This window comes from Myotis lucifugus, unplaced genomic scaffold (assembly GCF_000147115.1).
Source record: "Myotis lucifugus unplaced genomic scaffold, Myoluc2.0 scaffold_11, whole genome shotgun sequence".
NCBI lineage: Eukaryota > Metazoa > Chordata > Mammalia > Chiroptera > Vespertilionidae > Myotis > Myotis lucifugus.
Genome location: NW_005871059.1, coordinates 609,839 through 632,983, shown reverse-complemented (window position 1 = coordinate 632,983; position 23,145 = coordinate 609,839). Strand labels below are relative to the sequence as shown.

Sequence of the window (23,145 nt, the reverse complement as noted above, 5' to 3'; positions counted from 1 at the left end):
GGACCGAATTAGCGAATTAGAAGACAGGGAAACAAAACACACCCAAACTGAACAGCAATTGGAGAAAAAAATTAAAAGACAGGAGGAGGGCCTAAGGGAGCTATGGGACAACATGAAACGAAACAACATACGAATAATAGGGGTGCCAGAACAACAGAAAGAGGAACAAGGGTTAGAAAACCTATTTGAAGAAATAATATCAGAAAACTTCCCAGAGGTGGGGAAGAAAAAAATCACACAAGCACAGAGAGTCCCAAACAAGGTGAACCCGAAAAGACCCACACCAAGACACATCATAATTACCATGGCAAATGTTCAGGACAAAGAGAGACTCTTAAAGGCTGCAAGAGAGAGACGGAAAGTTACATTCAAGGGATCTCCCATTAGATTATCAAATGATTTCTCAACAGAAACACATCAGGCCAGAAAAGAATGGACAGAAATTTACAAAGTGATGCAAAGCAAAGGACTGAATCCAAGAATACTCTATCCACAAGGCTATCATTCAAAATTGAAGGGGAAATAAGAAGCTTCATAGACAAAAAAAGGCTAAGGGAGTTTATCACCACCAAACCAGCAATGCAAGAAATGCTAAAGGGACTAGTGTAAAAAGAAGAAATAAAAAGCTAAGAAAGAAAACAGGCACACAAAAAAAAGAAATGGCTACAAACAAGTACCTTTCAATAATAACTTTAAATGTAAACGGACTAAATGCTCCAACCAAAAGACATCGAGTGGCTGAATGGATAAAAAAACATGACCCATACATTTGCTGTCTACAAGAGACCCACCTCAGAAGAAGGGACTCACACAGACTGAAAGTGAAGGGATGGAAAAATATCTTTCAGGCAAATGGAAATGAAAAAAAAGCTGGGGTAGCAATACTTATATCAGACAAAATAGACCTCAAAGTGAAGGCCATAACAAGAGATAAGGAAGGCCACTTCATAATACGAAAGGGATCAATACAACAAGAAGATATAACCCTGATAAACATATATGCACCCAATGCAGGAGCACTCCTGGAAGATATCAAAGGAGAGATCGACAACAATACAATCATAGTAGGGGACTTGAATACACCACTGACATCACTGGATAAATCCTCTAGACAAACAATCAGCAAAGAAACAGCAATCCTAAATGACTCACTAGATCAGATGGACTTAATTGACATCTTCAGAACACTTCACCCCAAAGCCACGGAATATACATTCTTCTCAAGGGCTCATGGGACATATTCAAAAATAGACCACATATTGGGTCACAAACAAAGTCTCCCCAAATTCAAGAAGATTGAAATCATACAAAGCATCTTCTCAGACCACGATGGCATAATATTAGAAATAAACTACAATAAAAACAACCCAAAATACTCCACACAAAAAAAGAAAAAATTTGGAAAATTATTTACAATCCTTTTAAGGCTTAAGTTTTTCTTTAAGAAACTTAGTGTAGGGTAATCATGTGTTGAGTTGAAATTTGGTATTTCAGTATAGATTTTATCCATAAATTTTAGGATAGTGTCATCTAAGAAATATTTCTTTTAACAAATTGTGAATATTTGAAGAACTGTTTTTTATAAATAGACAATCATGTTACTAAATACAAGAATTATGTTTTAATGTTTGAAATGATTTTCTAATGGAATTAGAAATACTCCTAAAATTGCTTAGAATCTCTTCTATGATTGGAGAAAGTGTTTACTTAATATTTTCTTCCTTAACAGGTTTGATGAGTTCAAATTTGGCTGTACCTCCCTGAGAGTGCCTCCAGATTTACTTTACCAAATTAGGCATGACATCACAGTGTCCCCCAATGGAATAGCTTTTGTCAAGGTAATAATACTCTCTTGTAAATGAAAGAAAGGTATCTGCTATGGCTTAACCTTTGGAGAGCTAATGGTTTAGACTTTGTTGGCCTATAATACAGAGGAGGGAAATAAGTTTGCTTGAATATCTTATCTCACACAGTCAAAAATATAGGAATCTTCCAAGAAATAAATTTTTAAATAGTCATCTTGTTTTGCATGAATTTAGGTTGAAAATATTTTAATTATTATATTTTAGTTTTCAGTGAAATATTGAAAGAAATAAACATGTATACCTTCTGCCCTCTGTTAGAATCTGGCAGACTTAAATAGCTCCTTGATGATCACAGTCATGTTAACTTACCAAGATTGAAATTGCTTTGATGTGTACACTCTGCTAATTGTTCTTCTACATTATTTTAAATTAAGACTATCTTAGAAAGAATGATACTCTTGTTTATTGATTGAATTTCTAAAAAGATATCCAAACTAATAATAAGGTCTCTTTTTTCTCTCTCCCTTATCTCCCTTCAAAAGAGACTGAGGAAAGCCTCATAAATGAATAAATTAAAGACAAATAGAGATCTGGGAGAATATTATATTGCCTCTCCTTTCTTTTCAATTTCCTTAGCATACTAGAATCATGGGACAGGAGGGTGATTGATGGTAGCATGGACCTCACGAGCCCTCAAATTCATTCTGGTGTACTTAGCAAAGGGAGCATCTTTCTTTACCAGTAAGAGCATGCTGTGTTTAAAGAGTACCCTAAAATTAGCCACTTAGATATGAGGAAAATTTTTACCAGAGAGTTCATGATATACTCCTTTTGGGGAAAAGTATGTCTTCACATTATCACAAATATTATGTCCTAACATAAACATATGGCTTCTTTAAACAGTACACAGAATGAATTAAAGATTAGACTATGTTGTCATTGTCACACATCTAGCAGCTTATCTCCCTTTAACATCATTTTTAAAACTTACATCTACATTTTGACCCAATGTGTAAAGTTTAATGAAAATAAGTTGTGTTTTTTAATATTCAGGAGTATGGTTATCCTGTACCTACAGCTTTAATTGTTCAGTCCAACATGCATTATTACCTTGCATGTATCTGTGAATCATCCTCAGAGTTAATACTGTTTTTTGGTTTTCATTCCTGCTGGAGTTCTCATAAATTCTCCCTAATCTTGATTAATACAAATGATTTTTTTTGTATCAACAAATTTTATCACCTCACTATTCATCCCCTCTTCCAGATTGCTAATAAATATAGGCCGGAGGGGATGGCTTAGTGGTCTAAGCATCAGATTTGAAATACCTAGAGTCCCTGGAACTGCAGGTTTGAATGTCAGCAGAGTCAACCCAGCTCATCATTCTTCCAAGGTAGATAAATGGATTTCCATGCAGATTACTGGGGTCATGAGGATGAGATCTTTAAAAACTGAGGTTTGTTATGAGTGATACAAATCCCGTGTGTCTTTCTGAAAGAGTGAGGGTTTGGATCAAAGTTTCAAACAAAATTTCCCTCTGAACTTGTTCTATGGTCTCTCCTTATGCACTAATTGACATCCTCCTCCCTGGGGGTCTTTGCACTCACGAAATAATACTTCATTAGATTTATAACTATTATAGGAACCTTTTAGGAAAAAAGTCCTCTGCAGAAGAAAGAAAATGTGATGATTTTGTATTGACTGCCATTGGTTCTCTGGCCACTTTATTGTTAGAATGTTTCAGTTCATGACAGTTGGCCATTGTTATACTTTGTGCTTCTTAATTATCTAGATCTAATGTTTGAGGGATTTCAAACATTCTTTTTTTCCTTTATGATAGCCTTCAGTAAGAAAGGGTGTGCTACCAATAATGTTGGAAGAAATTTTGAAGACTAGACTCATGGTGAAGCAGTCAATGAAGGCTTATAAGCAAGACAGAGCCCTTTCACGAATGCTCGATGCACGACAGCTAGGACTTAAGCTTATAGCAAATGTCACATTTGGCTATACAGCTGCTAATTTTTCTGGGAGAATGCCATGCATTGAGGTAAGTGGTATAATTCTGTAGTTTCTTCAAAAGAGACTAAAGTAGCGTTAAATGAAAACCTGTTTATTTTTTTATTTTTTTTATTTTTTAATATATTTTTTATTGATTTTTTACAGAGAGGAAGGGAGAGAGATAGAGAGTTAGAAACATCGATGAGAGAGAAACATCGATCAGCTGCCTCCTGCACATCTCCTACTGGGGATGTGCCCGCAACCCAGGTACATGCCCTTGACCGGAATCGAACCTGGGACCTTTCAGTCCGCAGGCCAACGCTCTATCCACTGAGCCAAACCGGTTTTGGCTGAAAACCTGTTTATTAAAGCAGTTTGTTTTGTTTTGAAACCTTAAAGCGTTTCATGTCCATGACATTCGATTAGTTTTCTCAAACCGGGGCTGTTGTGTCTTTGATAATTTTAGAAATTAGCATACACATATTTATACATAACCTGGATGACCATATTGTAACCAACTATTAGCATAAGATTTCAATGCCACATTTATAGCAATGTTTACAACAACCTTGGTACTAATTCCTTTTAAAGTATTGCTAGAGATCTGATGAATAGTGTAGGTTGCTTCTCCAAATGTCAGAATGAACAACAATCGTTTCATATTTACTCATGTAGCAGTAGATATAAAGCAAAACCTTTCTTGCCCTAACCGGTTTGGCTCAGTGGATAGAGCGTTGGCCTTCGGACTGAAAGGTCCCAGGTTCAGTTCCGGTCAAGGGCATGTACCTTGGTTGCGGGCACATCCCCAGTAGGAGGTGTGCAGGAGGCAGCTGATCGATGTTTCTCTCTCATCGATGTTTCTACCTCTCTACCCTCTCCTTTCCTCTCTGTAAAAAATCAATAAAATATATTTTTTTTAAAAAGCAGAACCTTTCTTTTATAATGGTAGTTGTAACTAAAAGATACTTTTCATAAAATAAGACTAATTTCTTATTATTTACTAAAGTAGGGTGTTAATTTGATATGAATTCAATATACTGTAACAGACTAATATAATAATTTACTAGTGATTGAGAAAAGTGGTGTAATTTGTTTTGTTAATGATCTTTTTGTGTCAAATGAAGGCCAGAACATTGTGGTCTACCAATTATTTTCCTCTTTTATATACAAAAGTAATATTTTTCAAATTAGAAACCATGGCACAAAGTATCCGACTGTGTTTTAATTTAATTACCACTCTTCCCTCTCTCCTTCCCCCTCACCCTCATGCCACTGAATCCTTCAGGTTGCATAGTCTTCGGGCAGGGGTAGCTGCAAGAGTTCTGACTCTTCCGGGTGTAACTTAAATGGGTCAGAGCAGGCAGCAGGAGGTGGACAGTTAGGGTCCATGTGTGCATGTATCTCAAAAGCACATCTGACTCTGACACTAGGTGGCTCACCTACCCAGCTATTTGCCATCACATATTTTGAAGTGTATCTTTTTGAAAGTGGCAACAGATGACAGATTAAAGATTTTATTAAAACTTGAATTTCAATTAGATAACATGATTTTTTAAATGTATTAGGTTATTGTTGACCTACTTTTAATGCACGAAAAGGTCTCAACAGAGACCTTTAAATTTCTGCTACAATATTTCTATTTATTCCTTTGTTCATACACTTAATATCTCCTTTATAAAGCAACTTTAAACAGCCTCTTAACTACTATTTAATCCGACATTTAGTTCAGATAATTCAAATTTTACAGTTAAAGGGAAAGGGATTATTATTACTATTGTCACTTCTTAACATGAGAGGATAAGTATGTAATTCTTATTTTAAAATTCTAAAAAAGAATGCTCCATTTATTCTGATGGGCTATTTCCCCCAACTCTTAGCTTTAACGAGTTAAATAAATGAAGCAGCAATGCTAAATACTATGTCAAGTTGATCATTAAGATTCACCACTCACCAGTGAAAAAACTCGTTAGACATATACCTGCCTACTTAATTTAAATTGAATACTTTAATGTAATTTCCATCATATAATTATACGTTTTCCTTGTTTTAGGATTATCTAAAAATTTTGTATAACCAATCACTGAGATTTCAGTTCAGCATTAACTTTAATAATACTGAAAAATTATCATAACCTCCAACAAAATTTTGAAAGATACACATACACTCATGCATATACACAGAGTAATTTCCTGCTTGGTTGGTTATAAAGGCATATTAGAAAGTCCTTGAATAAATAAGGTTCTATTATTCCAGGAATCAAATGTAGCTGTGTACTTGTGTAAAATGCAATCCATTGTACTTACTGTTATACTCACAGGCAAGTCTGTATATTGACTAGCTCCTTCTTTTAAATTCTTCATCTTATTTTCTTCTTGAATACTTGTAGAAAGAATGGTGACCCTGGTGACTATTTAGTTTCTTTTTATGTTCTTTTCCCTTTATTTAATTTTAGAAATGTTTAGTATTTAAAATTAAGTATTATATTTTAAAAGTCTATTGACTTTACTAAGCTAAGTTAAAGTATTATTTTCAATGTGTTTGAACCAACAGGTTGGTGATAGTATTGTTCACAAAGCCAGGGAGACCTTGGAACGAGCTATTAAACTGGTGAATGATACCAAGAAATGGGGAGCAAGGGTTGTGTATGGTGATACTGACAGGTAATGAACTTTCTGTTTTGAAGCTGTCTTTTTGCATCTCTTTAGATATTCATTTCAGTGTTTAGAATGGCTTAAGAGTAATCATTCCTAAAATAGAGTTTTATCTGAGTCCTTTCTGGTTCTTATGATCAGAGTTAGGACAAGTCCTGATTTACCAAATATGATCCTAAGAGCAAGAAAATGTAAGTGTCCTGAGCCAAACACTGTGAACACTTGGAGTGCGGGAAACGAGTTAAGTTGGCTTGCGTGAATTGCGCGTACTCCGCGGGAGCCGTCTTTAACTCGGTTCATATAGATTTGAGGTGGAGTGCGGGAAACGTGTAAACTCGGGCCGATTGTAACTGCGTATTACCAAATATTTGTTTGTAATCCACCCTTTTGGTGGATGGAACAAAACCAAAAGACAGAGCCATCTTATATTTTGGCGGGAAATTCACCCGCACTCCAAGTGTGAAGATTCCCATGGCATCTTTCCAGGTAGCCAAGTAGAAAATGATCTATAAAAAACTGTGTACACAGGAGTCTAATCTGTTTAAAAAAACAGCTTTTAATGTGAATAATATCTCATATAGCTGCAGCTCTCTGAATTTAAATATATATAAAAATAAATAATAAAACTGTTCTTGAGGGACAATTGCCAAAGTTGTGAGTGGTTAACTTTTTACTAGGCTCCAAAGTCTCTTGTTAAGAATGATTCTTCAAAAGGAAATCTATAACCTGTTTTTTAAAATAAGGCTATATTGGTATAATGAGTATCAGATGGGCCTAAAGAGACAATATTATAGCTAAGGCCTGTTTGTTCTGCTTTAGTGAATGTTAAAATTAATTCAGATTGAGATCATTTATTTTAAAGACCTTAAGTAATATTGGATAAATACTTCTTTTCTTAAGCTTTTCCTATCAGACTCCAGTATTGTCTCCAGTATTGGCAGAGAAAGAGCTTTTCTAAAGAAACCATCCAAAGGAGATTAAAGTCCAATATAAAAAACACTTGAAGAAATAGGAGATTGGTTTAGGTGACTCCAAGAGTACAAACAAAAGTCTTAAAGTCATGTGTCAAGATATTGTCCATGTCCACTATTTAAAGTCTTTCTACTAAAATTATAAGTATTAGCCATTGCTTCTGTTGATTTCAGATTGTGGTATATATTGAAATGTAAAATGCTATTTTAAAGTTAAATTATATTAGGAAAAAATGACCAATACTTTTGTTTATAAGTTACTTTTGAGTATTTTTGTATTGGGATTTTTTTATTCATATTAGAAATTCTTTCCTCTTGACCTGCATGTATTGCTGGTGGGACTATTCCTCCTAAATATCTTTCTGGAATTTAGTTTAACAGTATCTTTCAAAAATATTTTTAGTGTCCACCATTTACCAAGAATTTTTTTTAAATTTACTTATAGGAATTTATTATGAGGTCACAGAGGTGTACCAAATTATTTTATATTAAATATTAGAAAAAAAAATTTAATGACCTAAATTTTCAGTGATAGTTTGGTTAAATTATACTATATCCATACATTGAAATACAGTACAACTGTTAAAATAATGTAAAAGAACTAGTGACACTGAAAATGTTCACAATATACTATTAAATGAAAGGAGAAAGTTACCCAATGGTATGATCTGTGATCCCAAATGAGAAAAGATTTACAGATATACACAAAAAATTTGGGGTATCTTTTATCTGAATGATAAGAGTATGTAGATGGCTATTTTCTTCTTTGTGCCTTTTTGTGTTTTCTAACTGTTCTTCAGTAAACATGTATTACAAAATAATATGTGTGTCTTTTTAAAGCTGCGTCATTCTAGAAGGAGATTTCCTCCCACATCACAAGTAAAATTCCCATGTCTTTATACTCACATTTTTTCTTATTTTATGATTGACCAAATTGTGTGTCATACAAATCTATAAATGTCTAGGAACAACCCAGGATCATCTTGGCAGCTGTGATAACTGAGCTGGTCTGTGTGTAACTAAACTAGCAATATCAGATGTCTTAGAGAGCTGTAACACGATATACCATGTGTGCACAGGAAAGTTGTGATAATACAAGAAAGCTTAGATCAGAAGCAATTTAATAAAGGATAAGAGGGGGGAATTTTTTTTTAGTATTGGACATGTTAGCCAGGAAAGTTACTATTGGTGAAACTTTTTTCTTACACTGACTTCCTCCTTACCCTACTCTATTTTTAATCTTCTAGTATGTTTGTGCTACTGAAAGGAGCTACTAAGGAGCAGTCTTTTAAGATTGGTCAGGAAATTGCTGAAGCTGTAACTGCTACCAATCCCAAACCAGTGAAATTGAAGTTTGAAAAGGTAAGAGAAATGTAATACTAATGATCACATATAAAAATCACATAGCTTCTAGACATTTCTGACTTGTTGAATATATTTTCAGAATCAATAACAGTACACAGGCTATTAAAGTGTTATATTTAAAATATTTTTCCTTAGTTTTATATAATTTTCTCAAATCTTTTAAGTAATGTCTTTACATAATGAAATGAAAAGACTGTTTCGGTTAAGTATTGATGTATAACAGACCACCCCAAATGCAGTGGTGTAAAACAATCACCATTTTATTATGCTCAGGAATTCAGAAAGGTTGCAGCAGGGATGGCATATCTCTGCTCCACCATGTCTAAGTCCTCAGCTGAGAAAACTTAAAGGCTGGAGGTGACCCAGCTAAGGTCTGAAATCACCTGAAGCGTGATCACTCTCACGCTGGCTCTGGCTGGGACCCCAGCTGGGGCTGTCAGCTGGAGCACCTGCACATGGCTTATCCCTGAGGCTATTTGCTCTTCCTCACAGCATGATGGCTGAGTTCTAGGAATGAACAAAAGCTGTTTTGCTTTTTGTGACTTAGTCTCAAAGTCACACACATCACAGCCTGTCTAGATTTAATGGGAAGAATGTCAGAGTCACATTGTAGAAAGACCATGTGGAATAGCAGATATTAGTTCTTTGAAATATACAGTTTGCCACAAGGACTTTCGACTATTTTCACTTTACTTTAGATGTCAAGTATGTATTTAGTTCTTTCTATATACAGTAGGTCCTCGGGTTACCTCAGAGATCTGTTCCTACAGCACGATGTAATGCGATTTTCGCCGAAATTCGGAACCCACATATATAAGCACCTACATCACTCACATGGAGCACATACACAGCAGTAATGAAGTGAAACAGTAAAAAAAAAAAATTTTAAAGAAAGATAACAATTCCTGACCTTTACTTGTGGTAAATAAATAATAAAAAACATAAAGCACATATGTACATATGTCGAAATGATGGAACTTTTTTTTTTTTTATAAATAAATGGGAGGTGGCAACATAACCACCGAAACGACGTACATGGAATCCAACGTAACCCGAGGACTGTCTGTAAAAGATACTGAGCTAGGAGAGGTGTGGAATGCAAAGCAGCCTAAGACACAGTCCTGCCTTCTAAGAGTCAATAATCTAAAAGGAACAATTAGAAATGTATATAAGTGATCTTTTTTATTGTAAACGTAGGAAAGTCTCATAAAAGCAGACTCCCTAAGCACTGTAAGAGCACAAAGAAAAGAAGGTATGCTGTCCTGGCTGGATGGGGGCACTCTATGTAGGAGGTAATATTGTACTGTGTCTCGGAAAACGGTTAGATTTTCAGTAGGCAGCCACAGGCAGCAGCATTTCTCAGAAAAAAAATGGCATGTAGAAGGATGTGGAGTTGGAAAAGCCCAATGTGGGAATACGGAGAAGCAGAAAGGACATCTGGAAACATAAAGTTAAGACCAGATTGTCTTGGATACCAAGGTACAGTGTTTAAACTTGATTCAGCTAAGTTTATCAAAGAAGAGCATGACTTAGGCAGATAGGTTTGGGGAGGATTGACCTGTAAGAGTGTACAAGAGGGGCTGGGAAGAGGAGAATCAAGACAAGATACTTCTTGCAACCTGCATAGCCTGAACTGGCAAGAATAAAGAAAGGACAATTCAAGAGATACTAAGAAAGAAGGGTTAGTAGGAGTTAGAAATGGTTGATTTAGGAGGGCTGGTGTAAAAAGGACAAAAAAGGAAGAGTCAAGTATGACTCCCAATGTTTATCGTGTACCTACTCTGAAGCAAGAATCCTGCTAGAAGAGATTCAAAGAAGACTTGGACATGGTATCTGCCCTAAATGAAAAGTGAGCATTCTAAGTGGGGTAAAGGGGAAAATTAGAAATAGTGGTAACGGGTACTGTCCTAGAAGTATGTGTATGGTGCTATGGACACCCAACCCCTCTGGCAAAGTGAAGAGCATGGTGTGCTTAGAAAATAACAGCAAACATAAAAATTTACCTGAAATGGGTCACAGACCTAAACATGAAAGCAAAAACTGCAAAACTTCTCAAAGATAACATACATTTGTTAAGAATTGTGAAGCTTTTGTTCATGATGAGTATTAGTTTGTAGTGTTGTTTTTTTCCTTGTATTGTCTTTGTTTGGGGGACCAAAAAAAAAAGGTTGGCCCTAAGTGGTTTGACTCAGTGGATAGAGTGTCAGCCTGCAGACTGAAAGGCCCCAGGTTCGATTCCGGTCAAGGGCATGTACCTTGGTTGCGGGCACATCCCCAGTAGGGGGTGTGCAGAAGGTAGCTGATCGATGTTTCTCTCCCATCGATGTTTCTAACTCTCTATCCCTCTCCCTTCCTCTCTGTAAAAAATCAATAAAATATACTTTAAAAAAAAAAAAGGTTGGAAGTGTTACCTCTTCTAAGATTAGTGCAACTATTTCTTCCTTAAATGGTTGATAGAATTTACCAGTGAAGCCATCTGACCCTGAAATTTTATTGGGAGGGAGGTTAATTACAAATTAAACATCTTTCATATATATTGAACTATTCAACTTTTTTATGTCAGTTTTGATAACTGTGGTTGTCAAGGAATTTGTCCATTTATCCTAAGTTGACAAATTTATGGGCATAAATTATATTTCCTTATTGTGGTTTTGATATCAATAAGATTTTTAGTGGTATCCTTCCTTCTATTTTTGATATAATTTTTCTTTTCTTAATCATTCCATTAATTTTTACTCTTTATGTCCTTATACTTACTTTGGGTTTAGTTTGCTTTTCCTGAATTTAGAAGCTTCAATCATTGATTTCAAACATATTTTTTAATTATAAGCATTTGAAGATATAAATTTTCCTCTAAACACTACTTTAGCTTCACGTTTTAAAATCTTGTGTTTTCATTATTATTTGCTTCAATAATAGGCTATTTAGAAGTGTGTTGTTTGAGTTCCAAATATTTAAGGATATTCCAGAAATCTTTTTATTATTCCTAATTTAATTTCATTGTGGTCAAAGAACATACTCTGTATGACTTTAGTGCTTTTAAGTTTGAAATTTGTTATTTGGTCCAACATATGATCTGTTTTAGTAAATGCTCTCATGTAACACTGAATAGCCATGTGTATTCTGAATGTTCTATAAATGTCACTTAGTTGATAATGTTGTTGAAGCCTTCTATATTCTTACTGATTTTATATAAATTTTTAAAAGACAGGTGTTAAAATCTCCAAGTATAATCATGGATTTGCCTTTTTCTCCCTTTTAGTTCTTTCAGTTTCTATTCCATATGTTTTTAAGTTTACTTATTAGATGCCTACACATTCACGATTATGTATCTTCTTGGTGAATGGATACTTTTATCTTTGATAATATTCCTTGTCTTAAAATCTACTTTTTATTAAATAGCCACTCCAACTTTGTTTTGATTAGTGTTAGCATGTGTATATTTTTCCATATTTTATTTTTAACCTTTATGTGTCCTTGTATTTAAAGTGGATTTCTAGTAGATAGCTTATAGTTAAGCCTCACTATTTGATCAGATATAATCTGATCATTTCTGCCTTTTTATTGGGATGTTTAGACCATTTACATTTAATATGATTATTGATAAAGGAAGGGGAAGGATCTATTTGGTAACTTAAAAAAAGGGGAGAGTGCACATACCCATTGATCTAGGAATTCCACTTCAAATTTTTCTATGGATTAATCCATGCAAGGTTGGTGGAACAGTATTTATAATTCCAAAAGACTGGAAACGTCCTAAGTGACCCATAGTAGGTAACAGGTTACATAAATTGTGATACCCTCACATAATGGACTATTATCTCCAAGATAAATTATTAAATGAAATAAGCAAAGTTCAGAATGATGTATATAGTAAGCTACCCTTATGTGTATAAGTACATATATGTGCACAGAATATCTCTGGAAGGATACACAGGAGATGAATAACAGAGGATGGCTCTAGGGAGGGAAAAGTAGAGGTTGGGGGACCAGGACTTTTCATTGTAAATTCTCTCACAACTTTTTTAATATTGAGAGCTATCTACTAGAAATCCACTTTAAATACATGTGTGGGTAATGCTTAAAGCAATTTTTAATTATTTAAAAGGGTATTATATTGCCGAGCCGGTTTGGCTCAGTGGATAGAGCATCGGCCTGCGGACTCAGGGGTCCCGGGTTCGATTCCGGTCAAGGGCATGTACCTTGGTTGCGGGCACATCCCCACTGGGGGGCGTGCAGGAGGCAGCTGATCGATCTCTCTCATCGATGTTTCTGGCTCTCTATCCCTCTCCCTTCTTCTCTGTAAAAGATCAATAAAATATATATTTTTTTAAAAGGGTATTATTGATGACTTTTGAGACAGCAGTGTCAGTTGAGGTAGGAGCAAAATTGATAGTACAGGCAAAGGAGTACATGATGAAGAGGTAAAGACAACTCATTGTGTGTGTTTTCACCTCTAAGTATTATATTGTGAATTAGTTGGGCCCTGAGACATATTTAGACTTTTTCTATAATTGACATTTGTTTAAAGAGAAAAAAAGACTTAAAAATAGATATTCATGGTAGAGGGGGAAAAATGGTTATTGAGAGACATTTTGTTCCATTTTATCACAGGTATATTTACCCTGTGTTTTACAAACAAAAAAGAGATATGTGGGTTACATGTATGAAACGCTGGATCAAAAGGACCCAGTATTTGATGCAAAAGGAATAGAAACAGTCAGAAGAGATTCCTGCCCTGCTGTTTCTAAGGTAAGTTTTATCTATCTTGTTTTCATCTTTGAGAAATAAGCAGCTAAAGAATGTAGTGAAAATCCTTAGCACACATCTAGGCAGAAGAACTATAGCCTATATGCCTATCTATAACTACAAGAGGAACTAAATGATGTTTGAGAATTCGTTTCTAATTAAACAACTTATCTGATGTTAGTCCTTAGTTTCTAACTCCTTCCCACACCTTACCTTTTACCACAATTGCTAAAAAACAACAACACATGAACTTGATAAGATTTTCCTGCCTATCACCTGGAACTGATCCTATATAGTAAAAGGCTAATATGCAAATTGACCAAACGGTGGAACGACCGGTCACTATGATGCACACTGACCACCAGGGGGAGCACCGCTCAGCCAGAAGGCCTGAGCTGGGCTCATGGCTGGCAAGCACAGCAGCAATGGCAGGAGCCTCTCCTGCCTCAGTGGCAGCACAAAGGATGTCCAACTGCCTGATTAGGCCCGCGCCCCATCAGTCAGACATCCCCCAAGGGCAGCTGGACTGCGAGAGGGCACAGGCTGGGCTGAAAGGGGGACTCCCCCCCCCCCCCACCGAGTGCACGAATTTCGTGCACCAGGTCTCTAGTAAATATATATTATCATATGACAACACGCAAAAGCTAGGAAGCTTTTGGATAAAGAGAAACTAGCAACAGAGATATTTCATAAGCAATATAACGCATCCTAGATTAATTGAAATTTTGTTTACTTGAGTCATCAGATATAAGTTAGGGTTAGCAGATATAAGTTAGGAAGATTTCTGAAAAATGGTACTTAAATTACTGAAATTTCTCAGCTATGGTAATATTAACCATAGTATATTATATTTAATTTTTCTTTACTCAGTCCCAGACTCTTTCTATAACCAAAAATAAGTGGCATAAATGGAAACATACTCGACACACTGAGTTTTATGAGAGCATTAAAAGCATAATAAATTGACTATCAATTTGTTATTGTCAGAATGACATATATGTAATGTTATACGAATTTGAGGTGTTCGTTAATACTAGTTTCTGGAAGAAATATCATCCAGTGCATTCTTTCTCTGAGGGCAGAATTGTACCTAGGCTAAACTAGCAAACATCCTGTGTAAATAAGTATAGGTTCCAGTTCTCAGAATAAGATCAGAACTTTTACCTGGAACTAATTTAAATTCAGTCCACTAAATAAATCCACGTATGTCAGTCATTTTCTAGTAGAAATAATCTCAATATAGAAAATTCTGTCACAGTTAGTATATACTTATTGACACTAGAAAAAGACTAATTTTGATTTCACTGCTTGGTGATATTTAAATTGTTTCCTGTCCATCTGAATCAGGACCTTTTTACAACAGAGTAAATAAAACAATGCATGAAATCATGCCTGGCTTCTTGTGCTTAGAGCGCTTTTACCTGTTTAAGAAAACCGAAATGTTTTTTGTCACTTCACACAGAGCAAATATTTCATCTGCATGTCATTTGATATGATTTTTCTCAAATGACATGATATTCTACTTTTAGAAATAGCTATATAAAGTCTCTAAAATATTTTCTAATTTCTAATAATTCATCCAATCATTGTAAATAGCATGTTGTTTAGGTAGATCACATTAACCAGTAGTCACATAATTGAAAATATAACAATAATGATGATATGCTAGGGGATATTTTATCTATATGAGCATATCCTTTCCTTTTTTTTTGTTTTTGTTTTAAGATACTTGAGCGTTCTCTAAAGCTGCTATTTGAAACAAGAGATATAAGTTTAATTAAACAGTATGTTCAGCGACAATGTATGAAGCTTATGGAAGGAAAGGCCAGCATTCAAGATTTTATCTTTGCCAAGGAATACAGAGGAAGTTCCTCTTACAAACCTGGAGCTTGTGTGCCAGCCCTTGAGCTTACAAGGTAATGATGTGCACAGCAGTACAAATCTCAACTCTTAGCAAGTGTAGTCCTGGGGTTCTGAACGGTTTGGAGAAGATGAAAAGACTTGTCCATAGGCACAGATACACGCTTGTTTCTTCACGTGCAACCTTACTGAAAGTGAATGGGGCTCCCGTACTTTGTGAGCTCTCAAGAGGAAGGAGGAACTTGCATCTCCACTTCTGGACTCCCTTTGGGTAACTGAAGTCAGTGAATTGTAATCTGGGGCAGAGCTTGAATCATTGTTTCTCACATCAGTCACTAAGCAGTCCTTAATAGTGATCTACCAAAGCACTGACATGTGTCATTCTGGAATCAGGTCATCTAACCAGCAAAACTTTCTTATCTTTCATCTTTCATTGTTAGATTTGTGATTTTTAGTTCTTATTCTTAGGGGATTAAAAACATTTTTAGCTAGTTGATATCTGCCAACTACAGTTCTCAAAAAAGTTGCAACTCTAACGCAAAGTTATCCCTTGTAGCTTTCTCACGGTTTCAGTGTCGTTTAGTGTCGTTTACTTCTCATATAACTTTCTGGAAAGGCACATCCCATGACAGTCTTTGAGTGCATATTTTATTTGGATTTAAATAGGAAAATGCTTACCTATGACCGGCGCTCTGAGCCTCGAGTTGGGGAGCGAGTGCCATACGTGATCATTTACGGGACCCCCGGAGTACCACTCATCCAGCTGGTGAGGCACCCCGTGGAACTCCTGCAGGACCCGACTCTGAGACTCAATGCCACTTACTACATCACCAAGCAGATCCTCCCACCCCTGGCAAGAGTCTTCTCACTCATTGGTATTGATGTCTTCAACTGGTATCACGAATTACCAAGGGTAAGTCTACTAATGAACCTGTGCTGTGACTGTAGAGAGAAGTCACTGAAGATTTCCTGTAGAAGCAAATACTTTATTTAATGTTAAAATAGCATTTTACTAAAGTAAAGCATGCAGTGTGGATCTTAGCAATCTCAGTTCACTCAGAAGCCTGACGGAGTGGTCTGACTCTGTAATAATCTGGGATACATTGCGCTAGGAAAAAAGTAGCTTTTTTATCTCCTTTTTCGAATTAGATCTGTTCAGTCATTTGCTGTTACCTCAGATTATGAAAGGCGGATGGTATTCAGGCAAACACATACAAATTCATGCTCACGTTATTTTCACTTTCTCAGTAAGCACTTACGACCCAAGGTGAAGATTAAGTTAGTAAGCGAGGCCGACATTGTGCTTCAGAGTCTGTGCTGGTCAGCATCTATAACGCGGTATCCTGCTCCACGCCAGAAAGAAGTTAAACCACTGGCATTTCTAAGAAGCTGACCTAATTACTTTTATGCAGTGATTTATAAGACACCAATGGTATAATATGCCAGTGGTATAATAACAATATGATCATGTATTTCAATGTAAAAAGAGAACCAGAAGACAGACTGTTGAAACCAGCATTAACTCCAAGTGAAGAATGCTTGGTGGTGTGCATCCAGTTGCATTTGAGATGCTCCAGGTTCACTTTTGCTTGAATTTGCACCCTGCTGCCTAACAGGTCATTTTTAACCTCTACCTGCCTTGTATCCATGGCCCACATCATGCAGCCTTAAACGGCATCTCTCTCAGCCTGGACCTCTCCCATTGCCCTGTGTGACCTCAGACATCTATGTTTTTCAAGCAAGAATACTAAGTGGCAGGAGATGATTATTTTTCCAAGAGGAAAAACATTATATCTGATGATAATTAAGATGTGATCTCTATGAAAGGAAGGACTTTGTTCATTTCTATAGCCTCCCTGTCTAGAATAGTGCCTGACACACAGTGGTTACTTAACAGTTGATGCATAAATGAAATAATGCCTCAGTAGATTAGCAGTTAGCATGAGAATAGTAGCTCTGCTATGCAGCTGGCTCAGAGTTATTTCTGAATTGATGATTTTATAGATCCAGAAAGCCACCAGCTCCTCTCGAAGTGACCCTGAAGGGCGGAAAGGCACCATTTCACAGTATTTCACTACCTTGCACTGTCCTGTGTGTGACGACCTGACTCAGCACGGCGTCTGTAGTAAATGTCGGAGCCAACCTCAGCATGTCGCAGTCATCCTCAACCAAGAAATTAGGGAGTTGGAACGCAAACAGGAGCAACTCGTAAAGGTACAGCTTCATTCAATAGACCCAGAATCCCAAGCAGTCTGATGTTCGGGGAAATGTAGTCAGCTCTCAGGTTATGAGATACCAAACTGGTATGAAAGGTAGGTGGAGTAAGGATTATCCTATATAATAAAAGGGTAATATGCAAATTGACCCTAACAGCAGAACAACTTGGAACAACCAGTCACTATGACACGCACTGACCACCATGGGGCAGACACTCAATGCAGGAGCTGCCCCCTGGTGGTCAGTGCAATCCCACAGAGGGAGCTCCGCTCAGCCACAAGCCGGGCTGATGGCTGCGAGTGCAGCCGCGATGGCTAGTGGTGGGAGCCTCTCCCTCCTCCTCAGCAGCGCTAAGGATATTGTCTGCTCACAGGCCTGATGCAACCCAACCACCAACACATAAAGGCCAGGTTCTGCCACCGTCCTCAAAGTTAAAGAAGCTTTTGAACCAAGACAGACTCAGCCTCTTAGTAGGAAAGCTGTCACACAGGTGAACAGGGAGAGAAACCACCTCAGAGGAGACTACGCTTTTAAGAATTCAAAAATTCTGGAAAGGTGATTAGGGATTGGTAACCAACAGTCGCCAAACGGTGGTCCGCAGACCACCGGTTGGCGACCACTGGATAAACTATTTCATCTGCATCATTCTAGTTCAGTGATGGCGAACCTATGACACGCTTGTCAGAGGTGACACGCGAACTCATTTTTTTGGTTGATTTTTCTTTGTTAAATGGCATTTAAATATATAAAATAAATATCAAAAATATAAATCTTTGTTTTACTATGGTTGCAAATATCAAAAAATTTCTGTATGTGACACGGCACCAGAGTTAAGTTAGGGTTTTTCAAAATGCTGACACGTTTAGCTCAAAAGGTTCGCCACCACTGTTCTAGTTGCTACAGTTTTTACTGGTACAACATTCTTAAGTTTTAGAGAATATAGCAAGTTATCCAGAATGCACTAAACAGATCTTATTAAGGGCGACAGAATCTAAAAGGTATGATTACTTGGATGCAGCCACAGAAGCTGAGCTTGTTGAAATAAGCTGACTTTTCCCTCTGTCCTCTATGTCCTAAATAGTTCTTAAATACCTTCCCTTTTGTCCTTTTCCTGTTACCATTCTGGTCCATCTCCCTGTCTCCCCTCTTTGATAAAATTCAAACTCCTTATCATGCTTCATACATATTTCTCTGTTCTGGCCCCTACCTGCTACCTCTCTGTCACCATTTCTTTCCTTCTCCCTGTCACACTCTACCTCCCACCCATACAATATGAACTCTTCCGGGTCCATGAATGTACCTTATTCTCTCTCACGTCCTGGCCTTTAAACATACTATTCCTCTGCCTGGAATGCTTTCCTCTCCTCTCACTAGTCATCACCTGAGGAGAGGAGTCAGCTTAAACCCCCAGACCAGGGAGGCCTTCCATCCCTACAGTGGGCTCCTGCTTTACTGTGATGTGTGTGTGTCTGTCCTCCCCACTAGACACAGTGAGCCCAGGGAGGGCAGAGGCCTGCCCTTCTCCCACTGCTGAGTGGGCTGCCCTGGCACGGAAGCCAGCCTGTGCCAGTGGTGCGTAAACGTGCATTGAACTGTGCCTGCTGACTGCACAGTTAAAGCAGCGATTGGTCACTATGTGATGACCATCTGATTTTCAGCCACTTTGACTGGAACCACAAAACTAGTACAGAGCAACCACTAAAGACACTGGGTGTTCGCAGCTTCTGTTGTATAGGTTGTTGCCCCGACAACAGCAACCAACCCTGATTAGGCAAGTCCCTTGAAGTCGGAGGCTGAGTGGTCTCTTCCCTCCACGACATACACTGCACCAGTTGGTGCCATTAATATAACCAGAACCCTCTTTCAATAATAGTAGGACTTATTTCTTCTAAAAATGCAGCTTTAAAAGAAGTGATGCCGTTTATAAATAAGGATAGTTTGTCATCTTTTAAGAGATATTTTTAACTTTAGGGTATTTTTTTAAGATAATTGAAATGTGTGTCCCCTGTACACTAGATAATCTGTAGGAGTTTTCATAAAGCAGAAATTAGAGATGTAATGAGAAATGATGAGAAACATTAGTAATAGATTTTGATATGCCTCTCTCAACCCAAGACCAATCAAGTGATCAGAAATAAGAACACTTATGAAAGAATATCTAAACATCATTATAAGGTTATATATCAAACTTATGATTATATATCAATCTAACACAATATTAGAGAATAGTCCATCTTAAATGTTTATGGACTGTTAAAAAATTGACCATCTCTTCTGTAAAGAAAACCTTACTAAATTTCTGAAGTAGACATATTACAACATTTTATCAATACAATGCTATAAAGCTAGTAATTATAAACCCAGAAAATAAAATGATCCTTCCACTTGGAAATTTTAACACTGCTTATTAAACAGACATTACATTATGTATAAGATTGTAGACAGCCATAGCAGATCTCAGAAACATTCATCACTGCAAACACTTTTAATAGTAAACACGAAGGAATGAAAGTAAATGAATTGAGCATCTGACTGAAAAGTTTTTAAAAAATAAGAAAGCCAAAGGGTAGCAAAAAGAATCAAGACTAAAGCAGATGTATTTTTAAATATCTGCTTCCTTGTAAGCTAAAAAGTAAGTGTCCGAGTTGTAGTGTTTAAAGTTTTAAATGTAAGCTGAATTGAGCTGTAATGCTCAGGGTTTAAATCGGCAGTAAAGGATCTAGGAACTAAACATGGAGTTAAATTTAGTGAGGCAAGTAATTCCACCCTGGCTTATCTGTCCGACCAGCACAGAGAGCATAAATATTTATCAGCGTGTCCGGGCACCTGAGCGCAGCACGCAGACTGTCACTCAGAAATCCTGTACTTGGAAATAGGTTTGAGTCTCTTGTCAGAAGGTTAGTGAAAAGCTTCATAGGAGAACCGCATACTTGGTCTTCGGCTGAAGCACACGTTTCTCAGAGGTTTGCTTGAGGCAGCATCATAGTATTAGATGCAATAACCAGTGTGCTCAGAAAAACGTGCCCTTCAGTTGACCGGAAGATATTGAGGCAAAGAACAAGTGCACTGCCTGAGACATCTCTTAAAACCAGAGCTCTGCTGGGATCAGAATTAACTAGAGCAGATTTGATTTCTCTCTTAAAAGACAGTCTAGAGTAGTAGCTATTTAGTATTTCTTCTTTAATGGCTTGCATACACTATCCAGGTAAAAAATCGGCCTGTATTTTCTTGACCCTTGGGATGCTCACTATTCATCCTTTTCAATTTTTTGATGTTTCTCATGTTTTAAAATCTTTTTTTTTTTTTTTACTATCTGACTTGAGACTACATATTGTTTAAAACATGATCATTATGTAAGAAATAACACTTCTCTTTTTTTTTTAATTGCCTTATGGTTTATTATTTTCCCTCAGATCAGATCTTATACATCAGAATCACCTGGGAGCCCTGAGCAGGAAAGATTCTTAGACTCTATCCATTTCCATCTCTGTTCTATTCATTGGCCCAGGGTGGGGCTCAGGCGTTAGTACATTTTTAAGCTCATGTACATATAGAGTTGAGAACCACTGGTCTAGACTACTACTTTTAAATTCTCATCCTTCTATTTTTCTCTTCTGAAATAAGAAAATGGATCACTTTTTTATGATTGGCATTTAAAAAGATAAACCTTAGCAACTTGAAAAAAGTGCTTATAGCTCACTTAAGAGACAGCCTTTGAATGGTTATTGGGTAGCTTAGTATGCGGATCTTTATAATAGCATTCTACTGTAAATGAAAGCTGATCTCAGGAATGAAATGAATACTTGGGGGATTTTGTGTTCTATGTTTTGTGAAATAATATCCTTTAGAAATGTCTCAAAGAGATAAAAACTAATGAAATGTTCTGTAATGTATTGTGTGCCAGATGTCTGCCAGTAATCTGTGGTGGGTCAGAAAGGAGGGATTATAAAAGTTTGCTGCTTACACATATTCAGAGGCATTTCCCTATTGTTTCATGTATTCCTCTTCTACTTTCAGATTTGCAAGAACTGCACAGGTTGCTTTGATCGACATATCCCGTGTGTTTCTCTGAACTGCCCTGTACTTTTCAAACTCTCCCGAGTAAATAGAGAATTATCCAAGGCACCATATCTTCGGCAATTACTAGACCAGTTTTAAATTCTCAATATCACAGAATTCCAGGTGCTATTTTTTTCAGTGTTTACCACTAAACTGTTGTGCATGGTGCTTTTTCAACTTTCATCAAGTCAAGTATGTTCATTGTCTATTATCTGAAGACTATGAAGACTTTTATGCTAACTGAATTAAAAATTGTACTTGTTGATCTCTGAATAGCTCACTTCTTACAATGTACAAATTCCTCATCCTTTCACCCTTCAACATTGTTTTATAATGCAGGTGTGGCATTTGCTCCAGTATGTGTAACATCTTGTAAATCCATTTGAGTAGATCATATTTACTTCCCTGTGGAAGGAGCACTGAAAAACCTCTTTTAAAAAACCATTCGTGTGTTTTCCTTGAACTGTCTGTATCAAGACGTGTTACTTAGAGATATCCATTCACTTTATAATTTTGACTGCGAAATATTTTGTAAATACACTTTTTTACTTTTCAAACAACTGAGTAAAATGTGCAATGAATTTTATACAAATGATTTTCAAGTTGTTTGATATATTTCCTCTAGGTTTTGCTTGACTCAGAGTAGAGTTGTTATTCTGATCAAACTGTGCAAACAGTAGTACCACGTGTAGCATTTTGAAACATTATTTTCTAAAACCGCTGTCTTGCTGTAGCTATTAATGGGGCATTGTGAGGAACTGTGCAAAGACATTTTTGTTACAAACCTGTGGGCCTGTTGCAATACTTTAAAAATAAAAAATTTTATTCCATTTTTGCTTGTTTTGTATAGACATTTCTATTGCTTCTAAATATGCTTAAAATATTTTCTTTTCTTATGTACTGTACAGTTAATCTTATTTGCCATCATCTTGAACACAAAATGTGTATTTAGAATATTTGTATAACTGTATAAAATGAAGAAGGAATTATGTGATCAGTGCATTGTTTTTTAAACTGGAAATCATTTTGTTTTAAAAGTTAATAATGGAAACCCTATTAAAATTGAATAAAATATGAAATGTGGCAGTGTGATTTTTATCTTACTATAAATGGTATTATCTTCATCTGTTTTATAAGCTTATTTTGTTTACTTCTTACCCTACTCTTTTCTGAATTTTAATTATGTAATTTTAACTGGTTATATCCTAATTGGTGTTAAATTCTCTTACCAAACTTTAGGATTAAAAAAAAAAATGGCAGCCAAAGTTGTCTAGGAAAAATTTAGCTCTCTTTTCTTAGTAGAGCTTCTCACTTGTTAGTAGATCTGAGTTCATTTTAATTTAGATATAATTAATCTTGAAGCCAGGACTTTCCAGGGGGGAAGCAAAAATGACATTATTACTTTTCAAAAATTTATATGCCCATTTTTTTAATAGAAAAAAATTATCATAGAAAGCTCACCAAAAATAG

General features: G+C 36.4%; 1 protein-coding gene across 16 annotated transcripts in view; it reads left to right on the top strand.

Moving 5' to 3' along the window:
* Window positions 1–22,755, top strand: part of REV3L (REV3 like, DNA directed polymerase zeta catalytic subunit) — a 153,915-nt gene extending 131,160 nt beyond the window's left edge. For 8 of the 16 annotated variants that reach the window (XM_023750110.1, XM_023750114.1, XM_023750118.1 and 5 more), the window contains 9 exons: window positions 1,730–1,838; window positions 3,646–3,852; window positions 6,354–6,463; window positions 8,673–8,787; window positions 13,405–13,542; window positions 15,265–15,455; window positions 16,066–16,312; window positions 17,404–17,613; window positions 21,634–22,754. In XM_023750110.1, the coding sequence (XP_023605878.1) occupies window positions 1,730–1,838; window positions 3,646–3,852; window positions 6,354–6,463; window positions 8,673–8,787; window positions 13,405–13,542; window positions 15,265–15,455; window positions 16,066–16,312; window positions 17,404–17,613; window positions 21,634–21,774 (1,468 nt within the window). In that variant the 3' untranslated portion in view covers window positions 21,775–22,754. Of the gene's footprint in view, window positions 1–1,729; window positions 1,839–3,071; window positions 3,188–3,645; window positions 3,853–6,353; window positions 6,464–8,672; window positions 8,788–13,404; window positions 13,543–15,264; window positions 15,456–16,065; window positions 16,313–17,403; window positions 17,614–21,633 lie in introns of those variants that run through there. The other 8 variants (XM_023750113.1, XM_023750116.1, XM_023750115.1 and 5 more) reach the window with 8 other exon arrangements.
* Window positions 22,756–23,145: the final 390 nt, after the last annotated feature.